Source organism: Penicillium canescens, assembly GCF_028828765.1.
Source record: "Penicillium canescens strain IBT 15451 chromosome Unknown utg000004l_segment0_segment0, whole genome shotgun sequence".
Classification (NCBI taxonomy): Eukaryota; Fungi; Ascomycota; class Eurotiomycetes; order Eurotiales; family Aspergillaceae; genus Penicillium; species Penicillium canescens.
This window is the reverse complement of record NW_026703966.1, coordinates 4,775,349-4,793,593: the sequence shown is the minus strand read 5'-3', so window position 1 is coordinate 4,793,593 and position 18,245 is coordinate 4,775,349. Positions and strand designations below refer to the sequence as shown.

At 52.0% G+C, this 18,245-nt stretch overlaps 6 protein-coding genes across 6 annotated transcripts; 2 read left to right on the top strand and 4 right to left on the bottom strand.

Annotated features, from left to right (window-relative positions):
* Nucleotides 1-1,360: 1,360 nt before the first annotated feature.
* On the bottom strand, nucleotides 1,361-3,487 carry N7446_007177 (putative Kelch repeats protein; the record flags this gene model as incomplete). Its single annotated transcript, XM_058515923.1, has 3 exons — nucleotides 1,361-2,785; nucleotides 2,843-2,988; nucleotides 3,043-3,487. 3 exons carry the CDS (start codon nucleotides 3,485-3,487, stop codon nucleotides 1,361-1,363), a joined length of 2,016 nt encoding a protein of 671 aa, XP_058373101.1.
* Nucleotides 3,488-3,815: 328 nt separating this feature from the next.
* On the top strand, nucleotides 3,816-8,464 carry N7446_007176 (uncharacterized protein; the record flags this gene model as incomplete). Its single annotated transcript, XM_058515922.1, has 4 exons — nucleotides 3,816-4,119; nucleotides 4,186-7,730; nucleotides 7,786-7,864; nucleotides 7,917-8,464. 4 exons carry the CDS (start codon nucleotides 3,816-3,818, stop codon nucleotides 8,462-8,464), a joined length of 4,476 nt encoding a protein of 1,491 aa, XP_058373100.1.
* Nucleotides 8,465-8,673: 209 nt separating this feature from the next.
* Nucleotides 8,674-9,764, bottom strand: N7446_007175 (uncharacterized protein; the record flags this gene model as incomplete). The annotated part of the gene is made up of 2 exons (XM_058515921.1): nucleotides 8,674-9,525; nucleotides 9,579-9,764. 2 exons carry the CDS (start codon nucleotides 9,762-9,764, stop codon nucleotides 8,674-8,676), a joined length of 1,038 nt encoding a protein of 345 aa, XP_058373099.1.
* A 744-nt stretch (nucleotides 9,765-10,508) lies between these two features.
* On the top strand, nucleotides 10,509-12,046 carry N7446_007174 (telomere maintenance protein PBP2; the record flags this gene model as incomplete). Its single annotated transcript, XM_058515920.1, has 3 exons — nucleotides 10,509-11,006; nucleotides 11,062-11,950; nucleotides 12,024-12,046. The coding sequence occupies 3 exons, from the start codon at nucleotides 10,509-10,511 to the stop codon at nucleotides 12,044-12,046; spliced, it is 1,410 nt and encodes a 469-aa protein (XP_058373098.1).
* Nucleotides 12,047-12,449: 403 nt separating this feature from the next.
* N7446_007173 (uncharacterized protein) lies at nucleotides 12,450-13,290 on the bottom strand (the record flags this gene model as incomplete). Its single annotated transcript, XM_058515919.1, has 2 exons — nucleotides 12,450-12,946; nucleotides 13,104-13,290. The coding sequence occupies 2 exons, from the start codon at nucleotides 13,288-13,290 to the stop codon at nucleotides 12,450-12,452; spliced, it is 684 nt and encodes a 227-aa protein (XP_058373097.1).
* Nucleotides 13,291-13,464: 174 nt separating this feature from the next.
* Nucleotides 13,465-18,131, bottom strand: N7446_007172 (FG-nucleoporin NUP159; the record flags this gene model as incomplete). The annotated part of the gene is made up of 3 exons (XM_058515918.1): nucleotides 13,465-17,249; nucleotides 17,308-17,989; nucleotides 18,051-18,131. 3 exons carry the CDS (start codon nucleotides 18,129-18,131, stop codon nucleotides 13,465-13,467), a joined length of 4,548 nt encoding a protein of 1,515 aa, XP_058373096.1.
* Nucleotides 18,132-18,245: the final 114 nt, after the last annotated feature.

Sequence of the window (18,245 nt, the reverse complement as noted above, 5' to 3'; positions counted from 1 at the left end):
ATATCCCATCCACCTTATCTGCAGTGCCGCTATTCCACTGTGTAGCGATTTTGGTGTGTCTCAAGGAATCCGTATGCACTAGGAACCTATTTTGGATGGGAATTGGATATAGAATAAAATCATCCTGCTGAGTTAGTCAAGCGGGAGGTTTTTTGGGCATTGTTACAGAGTGAAATAGTATTAGTTGGTAATTTTGTAAAGAAAAAGTTGAAGTGTATGGGACGGGACATCCATGGATATACGTACGTACAAACATGCATTACACTGGTGCAGAAGTACAACACGAAAATATATCGGTGAATATATATATATAGCGATATACTCTAGGATTTGAATACCCAAAAAGGCGTTTCTGACAGGTGGAATAATTAATCTCAGAAAGTTATATATGCGAAAAGCGTGAGATATGCCATAACTTATTGCATCCATCGAGTTGGGGGTTCAACTGAGACTTGGATCAGCCGTGTGACTGCCAAGAGATCGTACAGCGAACCCTGATTACATCCATGAATGTATAACGAGCTGAGACGCTTGAAAAAAATTGTATCATAGATTCGTTGTAGATACAACTTTCGGTCTTCGGTGTGCTCAAGAATGAACAAACCAGCATTGAACTATTGCACTCCCACCAGAGACCATGAAGAGTGCAATAGACACCAACTAAAAGAAGGCGTGTACATCCTAATAGACCAGTGCGTTGGTAGCCAAATATCATCTTTTGGCGGGATGTCTTACAGGAAAGCAACGTACTGGTTGGATCTGGCGACGCTCCCAAATGAAGTGGCAGGCATCACCAGAAGATGTACCTGGCGGGAGTAGTTTGTACGGAGCACTAGATGATCATGCTTGCCAGGGACAGCACAAACAAATCAGGTATGGCGATTAATCACAACACGCACAGGAGGTGGGGGAAGAAGTCTTTCACTTCAGTGTAGATATATAGAAAGCCCCAAAGAGTCTCAAGAAACGGCGCATAAAAGACCTTAAGCGACATTATGGATGCTTTGATGTTAAGAGATAAGAAGGGAAAAAAGACATAAGTGTAAGTGTCGAAGAGGAAGTGGTACCTACATTGTCTACTTTGGGAAAGAGCCTCACCAATACTCTACTTGTAGCACTCAAAAAAGGACTAAAAATGACAAAAAAAAGGAAAGTGAAAGCAAAGCCAAGAAGAAATAATATAATAATACATGAAACGATATACTCGCTTCCAGCTTTTCCTGTAGAGACTCTCCAATACTTCATTAGTGGCATTGTATACACACTTATGACCCCTGTTGTATGAAAAATGATTGTATAGTTTAGATCTTAACATTGGACATAAAACATATATATTCTTTATGGCATCTCTACGGAAGAATCAACGGCGACGGCCAGCTCCCCCCGCGTTCTCAGTGCGATCAGATATGCTGACAACCTCTCCAATACCTGCCGCCTCTTGCTCATCCTCCAGTGCCATGATCTCTTCTCTGCTATCCCACCACTTTTCTTCGGCCATAGAGAACGCCGCCTTACGCAGTTCCTTGATCGTCTTCTCATTAGCCTGATCTCTCTCCTTGGCAATCTCCATCATGATATTCTGCCAATCTTCAGATGTACGGCTGAAGAACTCGCGCAAGCTCTCGAATGGACGAGGCAGAGGTCTGCTGTCATTGACATTGGGCTCTTCTGACTCCTCAACCTCGAGCTGCTCCATGTCCTTAGTAACGGACGGCACCGCCACGTCTTCTGGAGCAGGCGAAGCAGCATCAAGTGACATCTCGTCGGCCTTTTCTTCGTCTTCATCCATTTCATCGTCGTCTTCTTCATCGTTCATGTCTTCATCACTGTCTTCTTCCTTCAACAAGTTCCAGTTCTCCGGTTCCCTGTAGAAGATCTCCTTGACGCCATCCAATTTGACCAGGTCAATGGAATACATATCATCGAAAGTGAACTCCCGGTCACCCTTTTCGAATGTACCACCGAAGATGAAAAGCGTATCATCTTGTACAGCTAACTGGGCGTTGAACCGCCTGTGTGGCATCTCAAAGCGAACAACTGAGGGCTTGGCCGGTTCCACGGGCTCTTCAGGCTGAGGCGTGGAAGTCATTTCCTCATCTTCATCGTCGTCACCCCGGACTCCAACCTTAGCCTCCAAAGCCTTGAGATTTGCCAAAAGCTCTTCTTCGTCCGCCTTACCCCTGTTCTTATTCTTGACGGCCTGGTTCGCCTGCTGCTTCTTGCCAGGCGCACGAGGACGGCGCAAACTCAGAGGGAAGAAACGGTTCCGGTCGGTGTTCCAGGCAAAGAGTGTATCGAAAAACTCGCTGTCAATGCCCTCTTCGGTCAATTCCACGTCGTGCACACCACCAAACATGATGCCACGGCCCTTGTGGTATGCCATGGTAGTACCCACACGCGGCGGGTTGGGCGTATTAGCGGGCTTCTTTCGTCGCTCCCATCTAATTGCGGGACCTGCTGACGCCGGTGCTTCAGATGCGGGTGGTGTGATTCTCAAGAACCAGGTATCCTGGTGGACCATGGGCCGGAGAGCCATCTTCTGGGGGCCCTTGCCTTGCTTACCGCCCCCTCCTGCTGATGCCTTCACACGCGAGTAGCCGCCATAGAGAACGGCGCCGGTCTCGTGTGGTAACAGTGAGAATGATGAGCGGGGGTCTGGCTTTTGGGAAGTGGTCAATGTGGGATTGGACCAGGTATACTGCTGGCAATCATAGATCCAGAGATCCTGCAAGTACTTGGTCTGTTGGGAAGTATCCTGGAATCCACCGAACAGGATAATATAGTTCTGGTTGGATGTTAGCTTGGGATTCTCAGAGCCTGAGTCTCTCTGGTCGTTTCATACCTTGAAGTAGGTCATGCGGTGACCACTCCTAGCAGGGGGTCCTTTGCCCTTAGTCTCGAGGCGAGTCCATTCTCTCGTGGCAGTGTCCAAATGCCAGAAATCATTGTAGTGATAGAATGTACCCTGTTTAGGGGACGAAAACTCTCCTGTTTCCAGTCAGATTCCACGCCTTCTCCGTATATTTAGCACAATAAGCATACCTCCGAACATGTAGATACCTCCGGTGTTTCCACCACGACACCATGCATGTCCACTGCGAGGAAGAGGGCTGTTGGGACTATTCACCTCCCTCCACTCGCCACGATCAATCAAATAGACGAAAAGATTGTTGAAGAAAGAGGCATGCGTGCCATCGAAGTATTCTCCACCAAAAAGCAAAATCTCATTCCGGTTAGACGGCGATGCCAGCACCGTTGAAGATGACCGGGGAACAGGAGGCTCAGAGACAACTTCAGTGACCTTCAAGAACTTGGCCTGCTCCTCGGCGTACTGCGCCAGAATGGCATCCAGATCTGCGTCTTCCGCATCGCTGTCTGCATCTTTGCCCTTGGCCTTCGATCTCTTTTCCTTCTTGTCGCCTTTCTTTGTTTGCTTGGCAGCAACACGCGCCTTGTGCTCGGCGGACTTCTTATCCTTTTTGCCCATGGTTGAATGTACAAACGTCGTGAATTTTCGTCGTGGGGCAGAAATTATGCCCTTTTTCCCCACAATGAATTTCCCCCCATCCGATCTATACGGGGTTGGGTGCAGCGAGTGGTTGTTTACGCTTAGTACCAATACATGTATATAGTAGTCAATAGATACAATGCCATAATCCATTCCTATCATTACATGTATTGCTCCAAACTATCAATCGTTGCTACTGGTCGGCATAGATCAATCTGCCTGACCGCTCACGTGCCGACGCGTCTATGGTTTCGCGATTGCTGATCTCGAAAAACATCGTCAACGGTCATGAGAGTAACACGCCCCCATGACGAAGAATAACTTGGCCGTTCACCTGAAATGGCTGTTGAAGCAAGCATCACCTACAGGTCCTGCTCTCGTCAGCTTGCCTGAACGCAATCAAGCATTGCAATCCGCTCTCCCCGCAGACGAATCAACGACCCTCCATGATATTTCGGAACATGTGGATGACGACGCGGACGAAGAAATGGCCAGACTTCTATTTGCACCCCAATCCGCGAGCAAGCCTCGAATGCTGAGTTGCCCCGACACGACCTCCGCTAATACGCCATCAAAGAAGCAACGGTCTTCGCCGAAACCAAGCGCTCGAGGTGCGTGACCGAGCACGGGTATTTATTGGGGATCAATCATACTGACGGGAATTGTGTGCTGAGTAGACTCTTTGCGCGAACCTCCGGCGTCATCACATAAGACAGCTCGGCCAAAGTCGTCCCCGCTACAATCAGATAATTTCGGCACCTCTAGGCACGACGCCATCGAAGCTATTGATTTGACAGGAGGGCTTGACCAGTCAATTTTGTCTTCGGGAACGTCAGGGACCATCCGGTTTGGAGAGCCGCGCGGGTTATGGACGGAGGAAGTCACACCACGCGAAAAACGCGGCAAGAAGCGCAAGAGCGACGAGTATACATCCGATCTTCTTTCACCATCGAAACATGTGACCAAAGTGCGAAGTCCCGCGAAAGCCACCCGGCCACCAGCCGCTAGAGAGGAGACAGTTCTGGAGCACCCCACAACGTCACGCCAGACGGCCCAGACCCTTTCCCCCAACGCGGCGAGACGATCCGAATATTATTCCTCGGTTGTCCCACGAAGCCATCGAAAGCAGGTGATTGCAGATTCGGACGATGATGACGAGGACCTTTTCGACGACTGGGTCGGTGAGGATACCCACGTTGATGATATGGTGCTAGATACCGAGGAGTCATTGTACCCGATACTCCCTGAAATCAGTCCAGCGGGTGATGAGAAAAAGAATGACATCTGGAAAACGTGTTCCGATCTTACTCCCAAAGCACCGGTACAACCTACACAACCCTCAACTCGAACGAAACAAAAGACGCCCTCACAAGACCCTACCCCCTCAACGCCATGGTCAAAGCCATCTAACTCACAGGAGAGGGATCCAGGTCTTCTAAAGGTCTTGTCCCTTGGATATAATTCTTTCCCGCATGCGATCTCCAAGTTAAGGGCCACCCTGCAAAAGAACTCGGAGATTGTATACCAGCAGGTTATGGAAGGTCAAATAGACCAAGAACTTGTCGCCGAGAACAAGAATATTGTTGCTCAAGTTGGGATAATTGAACAGCTCCAGAAACATCAAGCCGCGCATAAGGCTTGCATTTCGCGCAAGCAGAGCCTGAAAGAGAATCTGATACACGCAATCTCCCAAGGTTTAGATCCAACAACCATGCCGGAAGAGCTTGCGCAGAGTCGAGCAGTCGAGGCCGAGTTGGAACAAATCGAAACAAAGATTTCTCAGCTGCTTCCTCAGGCCAAGATCTTTGACCTGGTGCATGACTGCCCTCTTGAATCATCCCCTATGAATCATACTGAATCATCGTTTGAAACCCGCACAGCCACACAAGAGCCGCCCTTCTCTTCACGAGCCACTGTCCACCAAGAAGTACAACCAAGCCGGCATCTGCCTATCACGAGCCCTAAAAGACCGCAAGAGACACAGCGTCCCAATTTCAACGAACTGTCCATCTCTCGAAACATGGGATCTCCACCGCTTACTTCAATGGACTTCGATGACTTTGACTGGAATGCCAGCGACGATGAGATGCTAGAGGCAGCAGGGAGCTTCGATGAAGGTCAACAAAGCTCAATGCCCGATAAAACTAGCCAGAATCGGAAGGTCTTTGCAGAGACATCCGGCAACACCCAGAAGGCACCCGCTCCAAAGAAATCCCCTGGCCGTAGTGCCTTCTGGTCGAATCATCCGTGGTCTCAAGAGGTGAGAACCGTTCTAAAAGATCGATTTCACCTTCGTGGGTTCCGACCAAACCAGCTAGAGGCCATAGACGCAACGCTTGCCGGAAAAGACACTTTCATTCTCATGCCCACAGGTGGAGGGAAGTCTCTGTGCTATCAGTTGCCTTCAATTGTAACAGGCGGCCACACTAGGGGTGTGACCATTGTGGTATCTCCATTGCTGAGCTTGATGGAGGACCAGGTGTCACACCTGCGCAAGTTGAACGTCAAGGCCTTCATGATGAACGGTGACTCTGACAGAGAAGAACGCTCGTGGATTCTAAACCAACTTTCCCACACCGAAGGTGAGAATTTGGAGGTGTTGTACATCACCCCCGAAATGATCAACAAAAACCAAACGTTGGTCAATGCCCTGGAGAAGCTTCACCGGAGAAAAAGACTAGCGCGCCTTGTCATCGACGAGGCCCACTGTGTCAGTCAATGGGGTCATGATTTCCGCCCTGACTATAAAGAACTGGGAGAAGTTCGAAACAGGCTGCCTGGAGTACCCCTCATGGCACTCACAGCCACAGCCACAGAAAATGTGAAAGTGGACGTCATGCATAACCTCAGAATGTCCGGATGTGAAGTGTTCCTGCAGAGTTTCAACCGTCCCAATCTAACCTACGAGGTGCGGACAAAAGGAAAGAATGATGAAGTGTTGGCCAGTATGGCAGAGACTATCACAAGCTCCTACCGAAACCAGTGTGGGATCATTTACTGCCTCTCTCGAGCAACTTGTGAGAAAGTTGCAGAAGATCTGGAAAAGAAGTATCGCCTCAAAGCCAAACATTACCATGCCAAAATGACAGCGCAAGAGAAATCGGAGGTGCAGGCCAAGTGGCAGGCGGGTCGATTACACATCATTGTAGCTACCATTGCCTTCGGAATGGGAATCGACAAGCCCGATGTACGCTTCGTCATGCACCACAGCATCCCAAAGAGTCTGGAGGGATATTATCAAGAGACTGGCCGTGCCGGCCGAGATGGAAAGCGTTCCGGCTGTTATCTCTACTACGGCTACAGGGACACCGCAACCTTGAAGCGCATGATTGACTCGGGAGATGGCAGCTATCAACAAAAAGCACGCCAGAAGCAGATGTTGCGGAACGTGGTCCAATTCTGTGAGAACCGCAGCGATTGCAGACGTGTGCAAGTTCTCGCATATTTCAACGAATACTTTCGCCGTGACGATTGTAACAACACATGTGATAACTGCAAGTCTGACTTAGTGTTTGAGGTTCATGACTTCTCAGAGCAGGCCTCATGGGCTATCAAGATCGTGCGAAACCTACAGATAGAGAAAGCGAAAGTCACGGTTCTGTATTGCGCAGACATACTTCGCGGGGATTGCAAAAGGCCGAAGGATCCATCACACCGCAAAATGGCAGGGTATGGGAAAGGTGCGAGCCTGGACCGGGGAGAAGCCGAACGTCTGTTTTATCGGTTACTGGGCGAAGACGCACTGGCTGAAGACAACGTCATCAACAAAAAGGACTTCGCGGTTCAGTATATCATTCTCGGTCGCCGTGCAGCCGAGTATGAGTCTGGTAAGCGGCGAATGGAACTGGAGGTTCGCGCTTCCCCGAACAGCAAGGCAGCCAAGGCCAAGGCTAAAAGTAAGATGGCTGCTGCTGGGCAGAAATCAAAATCTGGTGCCCAGGGTGCTCCTCATTCCACCATGGTCTCATCGCCAGTGATCGCTGCTCAAGATCGACGCATGGAACGCTTCCAATACACTGGTTCCCTAGGTAATCGTTTTGCGGCCGATGATGAAAGTGACGACGGATTTGAACCAATTCGAACTAACAGCCAACCCCGTCGCGCGAGCACACACCAGTCGGGTCCTCCGATCACCTGCGATCAACGGTTGGAGAGACTTGATCATCTGCATCGTGCAGTTGTGGAAGGCTTTGAGGTGAATGCCAAAGAATATCTCCAAAAGGTGAGTGCTCGCTGTCCCCATCAGTGCACCGTGGTGAAGCTGACTTTTTGCCTAGCTTGTTGTGGAGAAGAACCTTCGTTCCCAGCCGTTCTCTGATGAGATGTTGCGTGAAATGGGAATTTCATTCCCCCGAGGTGAGCATTAATATGTAAGGCTATAGGAAACCCAATGCTCACACCACAATAGATCTTGATGAGCTTGCCAGAATTCCGAACATCGACCAGGACAAAGTGAAACGCTATGGCCGAGGGATTCTTAAGATCGTTGGACATGCAAAGCGACGCTATGATGAAATGACACAAGAGGCAGAGACCGACGGCGTCGTTCCGGACCCCAATCACCACAATGTCATCAATCTCAGCAGCAGTGACGAGTACAGCGACGATGATCTATTTATGAATGACGTTACTGGCTTCGCACTAGACAATCCTGTTCAGACCGCGACTACCAATGCCTCCGAAAATATCACAAGCCGCTATTTCCCACAACCATCTCCGGGGTACGACTTTGGTGACGACTACAATGCTGGTGCTTCAGCTTCTGGCCCCAAAGGCCGCAAACGCCAGCCTGGCAAACGAGCACCGCGACGAAAGTATGGCTCGACTGGCAGCTCCAAGGGAAAAGGCTCGCGATCGAAAACAAAGTCAGGAGACCGTCCTACGAGCCAGTCTGGGCCGCGAAAGAATGCGAGAGCTAAGACCCCCAAGTCTACGATTGGAATGATGCCTGTTTGATTCCTTTTTTCTTTTTTCCCCCTTGTTTGAGATATTCATGATTATTTGAGCGTTTACGCATAAAGCATCGCTAGGTGTTTGTGTTCATGTTTTATGATACGTCGGTGCATGGCATAGACTCGATGCGTGTGTTCATATTTGGCACTGCCATAAAGGACTAGGATATAATATACACCTTAATAACACCATTTGTCACTAAATTGTACCTCTCAAGTTCCTAGCGAGCGACCAAAATCAATCAATCGAAGCCGTCGTGCATCTCGAGGGTGGAATTGGGCAACCTTGGCCCTAACAAGGAACCTCGAAGATGCCGAGTCGCGCTTCAAATTGATATATGAAGTGTTGGCTTCCAATAGATCATCAAGGAGCTGATGAAACTCCTTCGCAGCAGCTTCCCTCTTGTTCCGAGAAGTATCATCCCCACTGCGTTGCATAAACTGATCAATCCGCTGCTGCGACCCATTCTCCTCTTCAACTGGCTGCTTCTGCTTCTTGGGCTTGCCATGTGCCGTATACCCAGCCTTCAACGTAGCATCCGACACCTCGAGCGCATCACCAACAGTCGGGCCACCCAAATCCTCAGCAGCAAGCATCGGAGCAAGAGTATCATCTATGAACTCATCCAGACCAACCTTCAGACGCGCAGACGTACGGTCCAGGTCCTTATTCTGTTTCTTCTGCTGAATCACCTGCTCACGCGCAACCTGGGATGGAGTCTGGTCGCTTTTCCTACTCTGCGCATTGCGAATGAACTGGATGCGCTCTCGGAGTCCACTGGCGATTGCTTGAGAATCGCGTAGATTGGCGTCTTCTACGCGGAGGCGATCTCGGTCCGCAGATAGCTGTTCAGCTGTCAATTGGACGGAGCTTTTATTGTCTTTGATGAGCCGGGCTGTTTCTTCTAGGGCGAGAAGTGAGGGCAACACTGAATCTGTTGCTGGAAGCTCATGTTCAGATTTGAGGACTGAATCGTATGCTTTCTTGGCCCGTCGGGCTTGCGAAACGCGGGCCCATGTGTCAGTGCCCGATTCTGGGAGTTCAACGGAGTTAAGCTCTCGCAGCTAGAATCATGTTTAGCTAGGATATTCTCGATAGTAGAGCTTTTGTAAAGTACCTTGATCAGATCGTTTTCTTGGCGCTTGACTTGCTCTTGGAGACCTTTCAGGGTTGCGTCCAACCGTCTTGTGTAGGCATGTAATGCAGTGTCACTCAGAGGCTCTCGTGCAGACTCGCGCTCTGCTATTTGGCGGTTCTCTGCGAATCTCTCGATCTTCTGCACGGTTTGGTCGGAGATCTCCATGTTTTGTTGGGTGGGGTGGTGTGAATTACAAGATTTGTGGATTGAATGATCCGGTATTAAATGAGACCCCAATTGAACGTTTGCATGTATCGGTTGCTTGCGCAGAGTAAACAAATGGGAAACACGATGTTGCACACCCCATGATCGCCCTCACGTGACCGAGCTGTTCCCTCGACTTCCCACTCGTCACCTCACCTCCCCTTAACCATCTCCCCATCCATTTTCCCGTCAGCAATTCCCCTTGGATTTGACTTATTCAAGTCATTGTCAGCTTTCATCACCAAAGCTACTCCAGTGTAGCCCCTTGACCTCAGATTCGCAGACGTTATCGGTGGTACAGCAGTCAACGGTTTCTGGCCCTTGATATTTCTTTGCCTGGTTTCATATTTCCCGTCGCATCCATTTCAGGCCCCATTTCCACCTTCCTCGCTACCATACCCTTCTCGAGCATCTCTGCAACCCCGTGAAGCTTCCCCGGTTGAGACTGCACAGCCCTCTCACCACCACCTGAGCCCGCACTTCCTCCCGTCACTTCGGCACTTCCTCAACTTCCATCTTCCTCCACAACCTCCCAATCTTCTTTCAAAAGCACCAGTCTCCCCTTTCGATCGCCAGCACCAGCACCTTTCGTGGGAACCCCTGGTGTACATAGTCGATCATAAAAGAAGAAAGCAGATTTCGTTCTTGACACCTTTTCGATCTTTCACTCGTAAGTGAAGAAAACAGCAGCACAGACTACCCAAAATGTCCGCTTCTCCTTCCAACCTGCAATCGACCAAGCGTCCTCTTGAGGACCCGTCGTCGCCTTCTGGCCCCAATGATCAGCCCGAGGCCAAGCGCCCAGCTCTCGACAAAGTAGTCAAGGACGAAGCTGAGGCAGAGACCGATGTATCGAGCGCCCAGATTCCTGCCGTCGATGCCGCCAAGGATGTTCAGGGAGATACAGTCGTCCCCGATGCCCCCAACGGCAAGGGACTCCCTGCCGACACCCAGCCTATCCAATCAACAGCTTCCCAGGGTGACCGAGCCGGCGCTGATCAGCAACCCCAGGACGAGTCAAGCTGGGTTCACATCCGGGCTGTGATCTCTAGTCCCGAGGCAGCCACTGTTATTGGAAAGGGAGGTGAGAATGTGTCACAAATCCGTCGTCTGTCAGGTGCCAAGTGCACTGTCAGCGATTACTCTCGGGGTGCCGTGGAGCGTATCCTGACCGTCAGCGGCCCCCAAGACGCTACTGCTAAGGTGAGTCTCCGTCCAGCAAAGTACGGAATTTTCGATTGCTAAGTATATACCCTAGGCATTTGGTTTAATCATTCGTACTCTCAACAATGAACCCCTTGAGGCTCCATCCACTGCCCAGTCCAAGACGTACCCTCTGCGTTTGCTAATTCCCCACATTCTCATCGGCTCCATCATCGGAAAGGGTGGCAGCCGTATCCGTGAGATCCAGGAGGCCTCCGGTGCCCGTCTGAACGCGTCTGATGCCTGTCTTCCTCTGTCCACCGAGCGTTCCCTCGTCATCCTCGGTGTTGCCGACGCCGTGCATATCGCTACTTACTACGTTGCCGTCACACTGGTTGAGCAGCTTTCCGAGCGTTACGGCGGTCCCGCAGCTTCCGCTTACGCCACTCGCAGCGGTGGCCCTGCCGGTGCTGTCCCCGGTGGCATGCAGGTCGTGCCTTATGTTCCCCAGCCCGCCGGCGGCCAATACGGACACCCCGATACTTTCAAGCGTCATCACCCTCACCCTAACCGCGCCGGTGGCGGTGCTTACGGTGTTCCCTACCTGCACGGCCAGCCCACCCCCGCCCCGGTTGCTCAGTCCCCTATGCACTTCGGCGCTGCTCCCCAAACCCCCTACGGTGGTGCTGGACCCCACCAGCCCGCTGCCCCATACGTTGCCGGCCCCCAGCCAACCCCTGCTGCCCGTGGACCTCCTACTGCCCCCGCCCCCGTGGGCGGCGCCATGCCCGGCCAGCCACTGACTCAACAGATCTACATCCCCAACGACATGGTCGGTGCCATCATTGGAAAGGGTGGCGCCAAGATCAACGAAATCCGTCACCTCAGTGGCAGTGTGATCAAGATCAACGAGCCTCAGGAAAGCAGCAACGAGCGTCTCGTCACCATCACGGGCACTGCAGAGTGCAACCAGATGGCCCTTTATATGCTTTATTCCCGACTTGGTTAGTTTGCCCTCTAACGCCCCCCCAGTGATCTCTCTTATTGTGTCATGACCCAACTAACGATCTGACACAGAAAGCGAGAAGCACCGTATTTAAGCATAGCAGCCCTCGCTATGCTTTCCATGAGAAATCCCATTGCGGTGTTCTGCCCAAAAGTCCACGGTGGTTTATGATAACTCTCTCTTTGCCTTCAATATCTCTCGAGGCGTTTTTCCTTTCCACTTTGAACTTGTTGTATCTTATTCCAGGGCGTGTTTGACCTTTCTTTTTTGCCTTGCCTAATAACAATTCCCACAATTATCCCTTGAACCAAGTAGCCCTTTCCTTTCCATTGCCTCTAATTACCACCGACATCCTATCCGCGCCTTGCAACGCAATTACATACACCCACATCCCTCAACCACCCCTAACCAACCCACAGCGCCACCCTTCCTCTCTCTTTTCATTCTTTCCTTCTTTGGCTTTTTCGTCCACCTATCTTTCGTCCCTCGCTGTCCAACTAAACCATCTGAAAACTAACATGTTTCATCTCCAACCCAGGAATAGGAGGCAACATCTTCTCCCGAATAGGCCGAATCGCCTCGGCGAAATTCTCCGTCTCCTTAGCCCGAACATGCGCATCTACACTATCCCACCCAACAGCAAGGAAATACACAACAGCCTTTCCATCGGGACTCTTTGCATGTGGCAGCTTACTGGGCCGATCAACATGGCCCATGGCCCACGACTTCGGCCCAGCCTGCTGCGGCAGCTGGTCGACCAGCGCCCTGCGGAAATTAATCAGATCCGTGTTCAGCTGTTTGGTTTCTGACACGGAGAGCTCGCTCGCAAATGGGAGCGCGCAGAGCTCTGTGACCGGGTTCATGGTTAGGGTTGCTGTGCATCTGACTGGTGGGATTAGGGTTACGTAGATTGATGCTGGAGTTTGGGTGTTGGAGGGGTCGAGGAAGGGGGCTAGCAGGTCTGTATCTGTTGAACAGCGGGCGTCGGTCCAGTCTGTTGGTTTGTTAGTTGGTGGCTCTCTTGGTTTGTATGATTGTATGAATGTCGGGCGGGTTGTAGGGTGCAGAGAGGGTTGTATATAATGGTGTATATTGGAGCTTGGGGGTCGGGTATGGAACTTGACTTGTAGAGAAAGCTGGACAGAACTTACCTACGACCCAGACGATCGTGTTTGTATCTTCGACCGTGCGTCCCCAAGACGAGCTCTGATGGCCGTTTTGATGTTTGGTCGCACGGAGGACCTCCATCAAAGCATAGCCTTCTTCGTTCGATGGGTCTTCCGGTTTGACCGACGGCTTGACCCGGAAGAAGATAAATTGACAGATAGATTGAGACATGTTGGTGATACAGTGGTGTTACAAATTACAGAGAGTGAAAAGGATTGTTCTACGTGGACTGATGTCACAGAATGATGTCATTTATGGAGTTTGACTGTAGCAAGAGGAAATCCCGCAATTCAGCCCTAAGACCTTAGCAAATTCCCAACGCCCAAGTTCATGTCAAAATTAGAGTCAAAGATCGTCAACGCCGCGCAACTTGGTCTTTTTCACGTCGATGGCATTCTTGAGGTTCTGGACCAAGTGCTGTCGACGTGCTGACTTGGTCTTCCAGCGGGTGGCTTCTTCAACCGGAACATCAAGCTCGCCTGCTCCCTCCACACTGCGAAGGCGGCTATGCTTCGCTGAGCCAGCTATACTAGCCCGGAAGTTGAGACCGCGGGTTGCGGACTCGGGGGTGTGGTAGGCACTTCCATCGAAAGAACCACGCGAGCCGGGAGTTATGGGCACTCGGCCGGCAGTCTTTCGGGGAGTGGTAAAGGGTGACCCTTCACGGTTAGGGGATGCACCCCTGGTAGGTTCCACGCCAAGCCGGCGCATCTGCGATTCAATGACATCGATATCGGTTCGCTTGCTCTCGGTCATGGTCATCATAGTATTGAGGGTCTTGATAACAGCTTCCACCGTAGGTCGGTTGCCACTGGCTCCATTGGCTCGGGGGACATCGGCAATTTGGGCACGTAGGAGAGACACGGCCTGCTCGATATCAGCCAGCTTGGCCTGGATGTCCGTGAATGCCGTTCGGAGATCAAGTTGGAGTGTAGACTGCTCGGCGGAAAGTGGCGCTTCAAGGATGGCGCCAATATCAGTGTGGGCATCCAATGTCTTGCGAATCCCAGCGAATTGGCTTCGCAAGGTGATGACTTGCTTGGTGAGAAGGTCACGGCATTCCTGCAGCTTCTCTTCTACTCCTTGCACACGCTGTGATTCGAGCGAGCGGGAGATGGTGGCAACCATTTTGTGGAAGTTTTCGATGTCCTTGAAGAACAACTTGACATCAAGAATATCGTTAGGGTGTTCACCCTGGAGAATGTAATCCCACTTAGAAACATCGGACTCCTGTGCGGGCTGGTGATAGGCAAGATAGGCCTTCACTGACCGGGCATTGATGCCTGCGGTATCAACCATCGAATTGGAGTCGCGGTAGAGCAGCTCAATCTGTCCAGGAATACCTGGCTTCGCCGTCTCGCCCATGTAGTTTTGGTGGGGCAGGAATGGATCAAGGGTGTCAGCGGGCTCGATAGGTTGAGCGAGCTCGTTACGAAGTCTCTCGTCCTCATCATCGTCAGATAGAGCGAGCTCTTCCTCCTCCAATGCCTGGCGCTGAGCAGCTGCGTGTGCCCGTTCTTGCTCTTCGCGAGCAATGTCACTGGCCTTTCTGAGGTGCCTGTCACGCTGCGCAAGCTGCGTCAGTGAAGTCTTCCGGGAGTGCAGCGCACTTGTAGACTCCTTGCGGCTTTGTGGTCTCTCTGAGAACATCACTTCCTTGCGGGGGCCGCCTCGAGTCGGGCTGGGTGACCGGTGAGGCTCGCGGCTGCTTTGAGCAGCGGGCCCGGGAGGGGGGAGAAGAGGCTGCTTTGGAATCTCACCAAAGAGCTGTCTCGGCAACGGTCCCTTACCCTGCATAGTTTTGGCAGAACCACTGAAGAGTCCTCCCGTAAAGCCCTTTTCAGATGGTGCACCAAATGAACTTTCTGCGGACGGCTTGGGACTAGGCGCCTTCGTCTCCTCGTGGGTGATCTCCTCACCACTGTCGCTGAAATCAGACTCATCTGCGTCGGAGTCTGCATCAGGTACTGGCACCGCCTCCTCAGCAGGTTCACTCTTGGGCTTCGAGGTGACAAAGTCCGGTGGCAACGGTGCGTCCTCGGGGCTAGCCGGAGCCTCAGACTTCTTAGGCTTGCTCATAAAGTCAGGAGGCAGAGGAGCATCGTCCACTTGAGGTACAGATTTCTTCTTGGGGATGAAGTCAGGAGGCAGTGGGGCATCAGTTGATGCTTTGGGAGAGGCATTTTTCTTGGTGAAATCTGGAGGAAGAGGGGCATCTTCTACCGAGCTCTTTGAAACGTTCGAGGAAGCTGAGGTGTCTCCCGGGGCGTAACTAGCCCGGCTAGTAGGATCGGGGGGCAATGGAGCCTCTGACTGATCTTTCTTTGGCGTTTCAGTCTTATCAGAAGGCGCCGACAAGGGACTTGTTACCTGATTCTGGGAGGCAATATTACCGAATGAGAAAGAGGTCTTGTTGGTTTCAGCCAAAGTCGTGGTCTTAGAAGGTTGCTTCGTAGAACCGAATAGCGAGGTGGGAGGCTCCCCAGTGGGTTTGGGTCCACCGAAGATAGAGAATGGCTCGTTACTCGTAGGCGCGGCGTCGTCCGAGTCGTCGTCCATAGACTCGCTGTCGGAGATTCCTTCTTTCGGTGTCGACACCATGTCATCAAATGATCCGCCAAATGAGAATGCCCCTGAGGAAGGAGGCTTGTCTGACTTTGGAAGATCATTAACGGCCGTGCCATCGCCCTTAAAATTGGATTTAAGCTGGAATCCACCTAACCCGGCACCGAAAGGATTCTTCACTCCATTCGCAGAGGGGGTCGCGAAGGATGTTTCGGACTTGGGCTTTTCGAAGGTCGAGCCCTCGGAGGAAGCACTCTCACCAGAAGCAGGCTTAGCAAACGGTGACTCGTCTGGCTTGGCCGCGCCAAAAGCACTCTGCCCAATAGAAGCCTTTGCAAATGGTGATTCGGCCGGCTTGGAGAACGGCGATTCACTTGATTTAGCCGCAGCAAAAGCACTTTCTCCAGAAGCAGCCTTGGCGAACGGCGATTCGCCTGGTTTCGCTGCAGCAAAACTACTAAAGCCGCCTCCACTTCCAAACTGACTGAAACCTCCCCCAGTAGATGCACCGCTAACGCCAAATGGATTCTTTGGGGCGCTGGATTGTCCAAAGCTAGGTTGTCCAAAGCTAGGTTGTCCAAAGCTGGGTTGTCCAAAGCTAGGTTGTCCAAAGCTGGGTTGTCCAAATTGGGCGCCGGGCTGAGAGGGAGTTCCGAACGATGGAGCGGCGGGGGCCGGGGTCGAAGGTGTTCCAAATGCTGGTGCAGGACTTCCACCGATCTGGGATGGACTGCCGAATGACGGCTTGCCAAACGCAGTCGCACCCATAGTCGATGCACCAAGGGGCGACGGGCTGCCAAAGGAAGCGCCGCCAGCTGGCTTTCCGAATGAGCTTGAGCCAAAGGTCGAGGTATTGCCAAAGGATGACTGTCCGAAGCCAGATTGGGGTGCAGCTGCCGGGGCTGCGGCGGGCGCTGCGGGTGCTGCAAGCTGAGCCTGTGGTACCTGACCAGCTGAAACCAATCCGGAGTATGGAGTGTTCTGACGAATGGCTTCGGAGTAGAGGAGCCACCAAGACGAGAGGATGCCATCGTTATTCAAGAGGAACAATCCGGGAAGAGGGGTCGAACTCTCGGAGATATCTGAACCTGGGAGCGGGTCCGATACAGGTTCAGTGGCTGACAGGTTTGGCGCCAGACCAATGACTGAGGTTTCATCAACGGAGTCCTTCAAAGGGACACTGGCGCGCTTTGTATCATCCGAAACCTCAGTGGTCATGAACTGTCCAACATGGAATTTAGTTCTCTCATCGTTTGCTAGAGGCTGATCCGATCGAGTGATCAGTCCAACATCGGTGGACACGGTCGACGAAACAATCAGGACGTCCTTCAAGTGAGGCTTGTAGTCTCTGATTCTTGTGATGAACTGGTATGCAGGCGCACGCTTCAGGGTGAAACCCATGGTCGAGCAAATCTCAGGCAACTTCTGAATCAAGAACGGCGCCTGCTTGCGTCGAGTAATGATGTAGTAAGAAGATGCTGGGATCATTCCCATATCATCTTCTAAGATGTTGGGTGTGTAGACCATGAAAAAGACGTCGTTTTCCAGCCATGCGACGGATGAAACTATATAGTTGTGAGTGAAAGCGCACTTCAAGATCCGACGAATAGGTTAAAAACATACCATGGCATTCGCCTTCAAGGTCAGATGGCCGGGGAATTTCATCCTTCTTGGTTCCGTCTGGGGTCATCTGGTATGCGGTACCGTCGGCCAACCCAGCGACAAGCTGCTTGCCTTTGTTGCTCCATGAAACGCAGCTCACACCAGTCTTGAGGACCGGGCCGTTGGGACCAGGGACCGTTTTGCCGGCCTTGAGGTCAGCAATAAGCAGGTCGCCATTAACGGTGACCAGCGCGACAAGTGTGGAAGTAGCATCAGGGTTCGGCACGAGAGCGCGGAGCGACACACCATTCGTGGGGATCTGCAGCGCGGGTTGCGCATTACCCTGGGTGAGGCTTGTGGTTTCAAAAATTGAGATAGAGGGGCCGTTCTCTGTGGCCAGAATCAAGGCATCGTCGGCCGGACTGAATGCGATATGGGTAGGGCGCGCGGGAAGAGGTATTGTAGCATGGGGTTGGAAGGCCTTGGTCTTCTCCATGTCTTCTCCGGCAGGTGCCTCAATGGCCTTGCGTACAGCGTCATTGCTGCTGATTGCGAGCGCGTCTGGACCAGCGCCAACAATCAGGCCTTTGGTATGCGCGACTGCGAGAAGGGAAGAGGTGGGAGGTGGAAGGGCGTCGTCGGGCCAGGCAGTCGGAAGGAATCGAACGTTGGCGTCGCCTGAGACACCTTTGAAGCCGATTTCCTACAGATGGGTTAGAACAGAGCTGTCAAGGTCAGTGAAAGCTCTAGCGGGGTGGACGTACATCGGTAAAGACATCAGGCAGCTCTGAGCCAAGCTCCGCGCCGCCCCCAGCGGGGGTGGATGCAGGGAAGCCGAAAGACATCTTGTATTTCTCAAAGTCTGCAGAGACAGAACGAGTAGTATCACCTAGAGGTGAACTTGTCCTGAAAGCATTGGCAGACGGGGGAGTGGGAGAGGTAGAAGAGAAAGAGCGTCG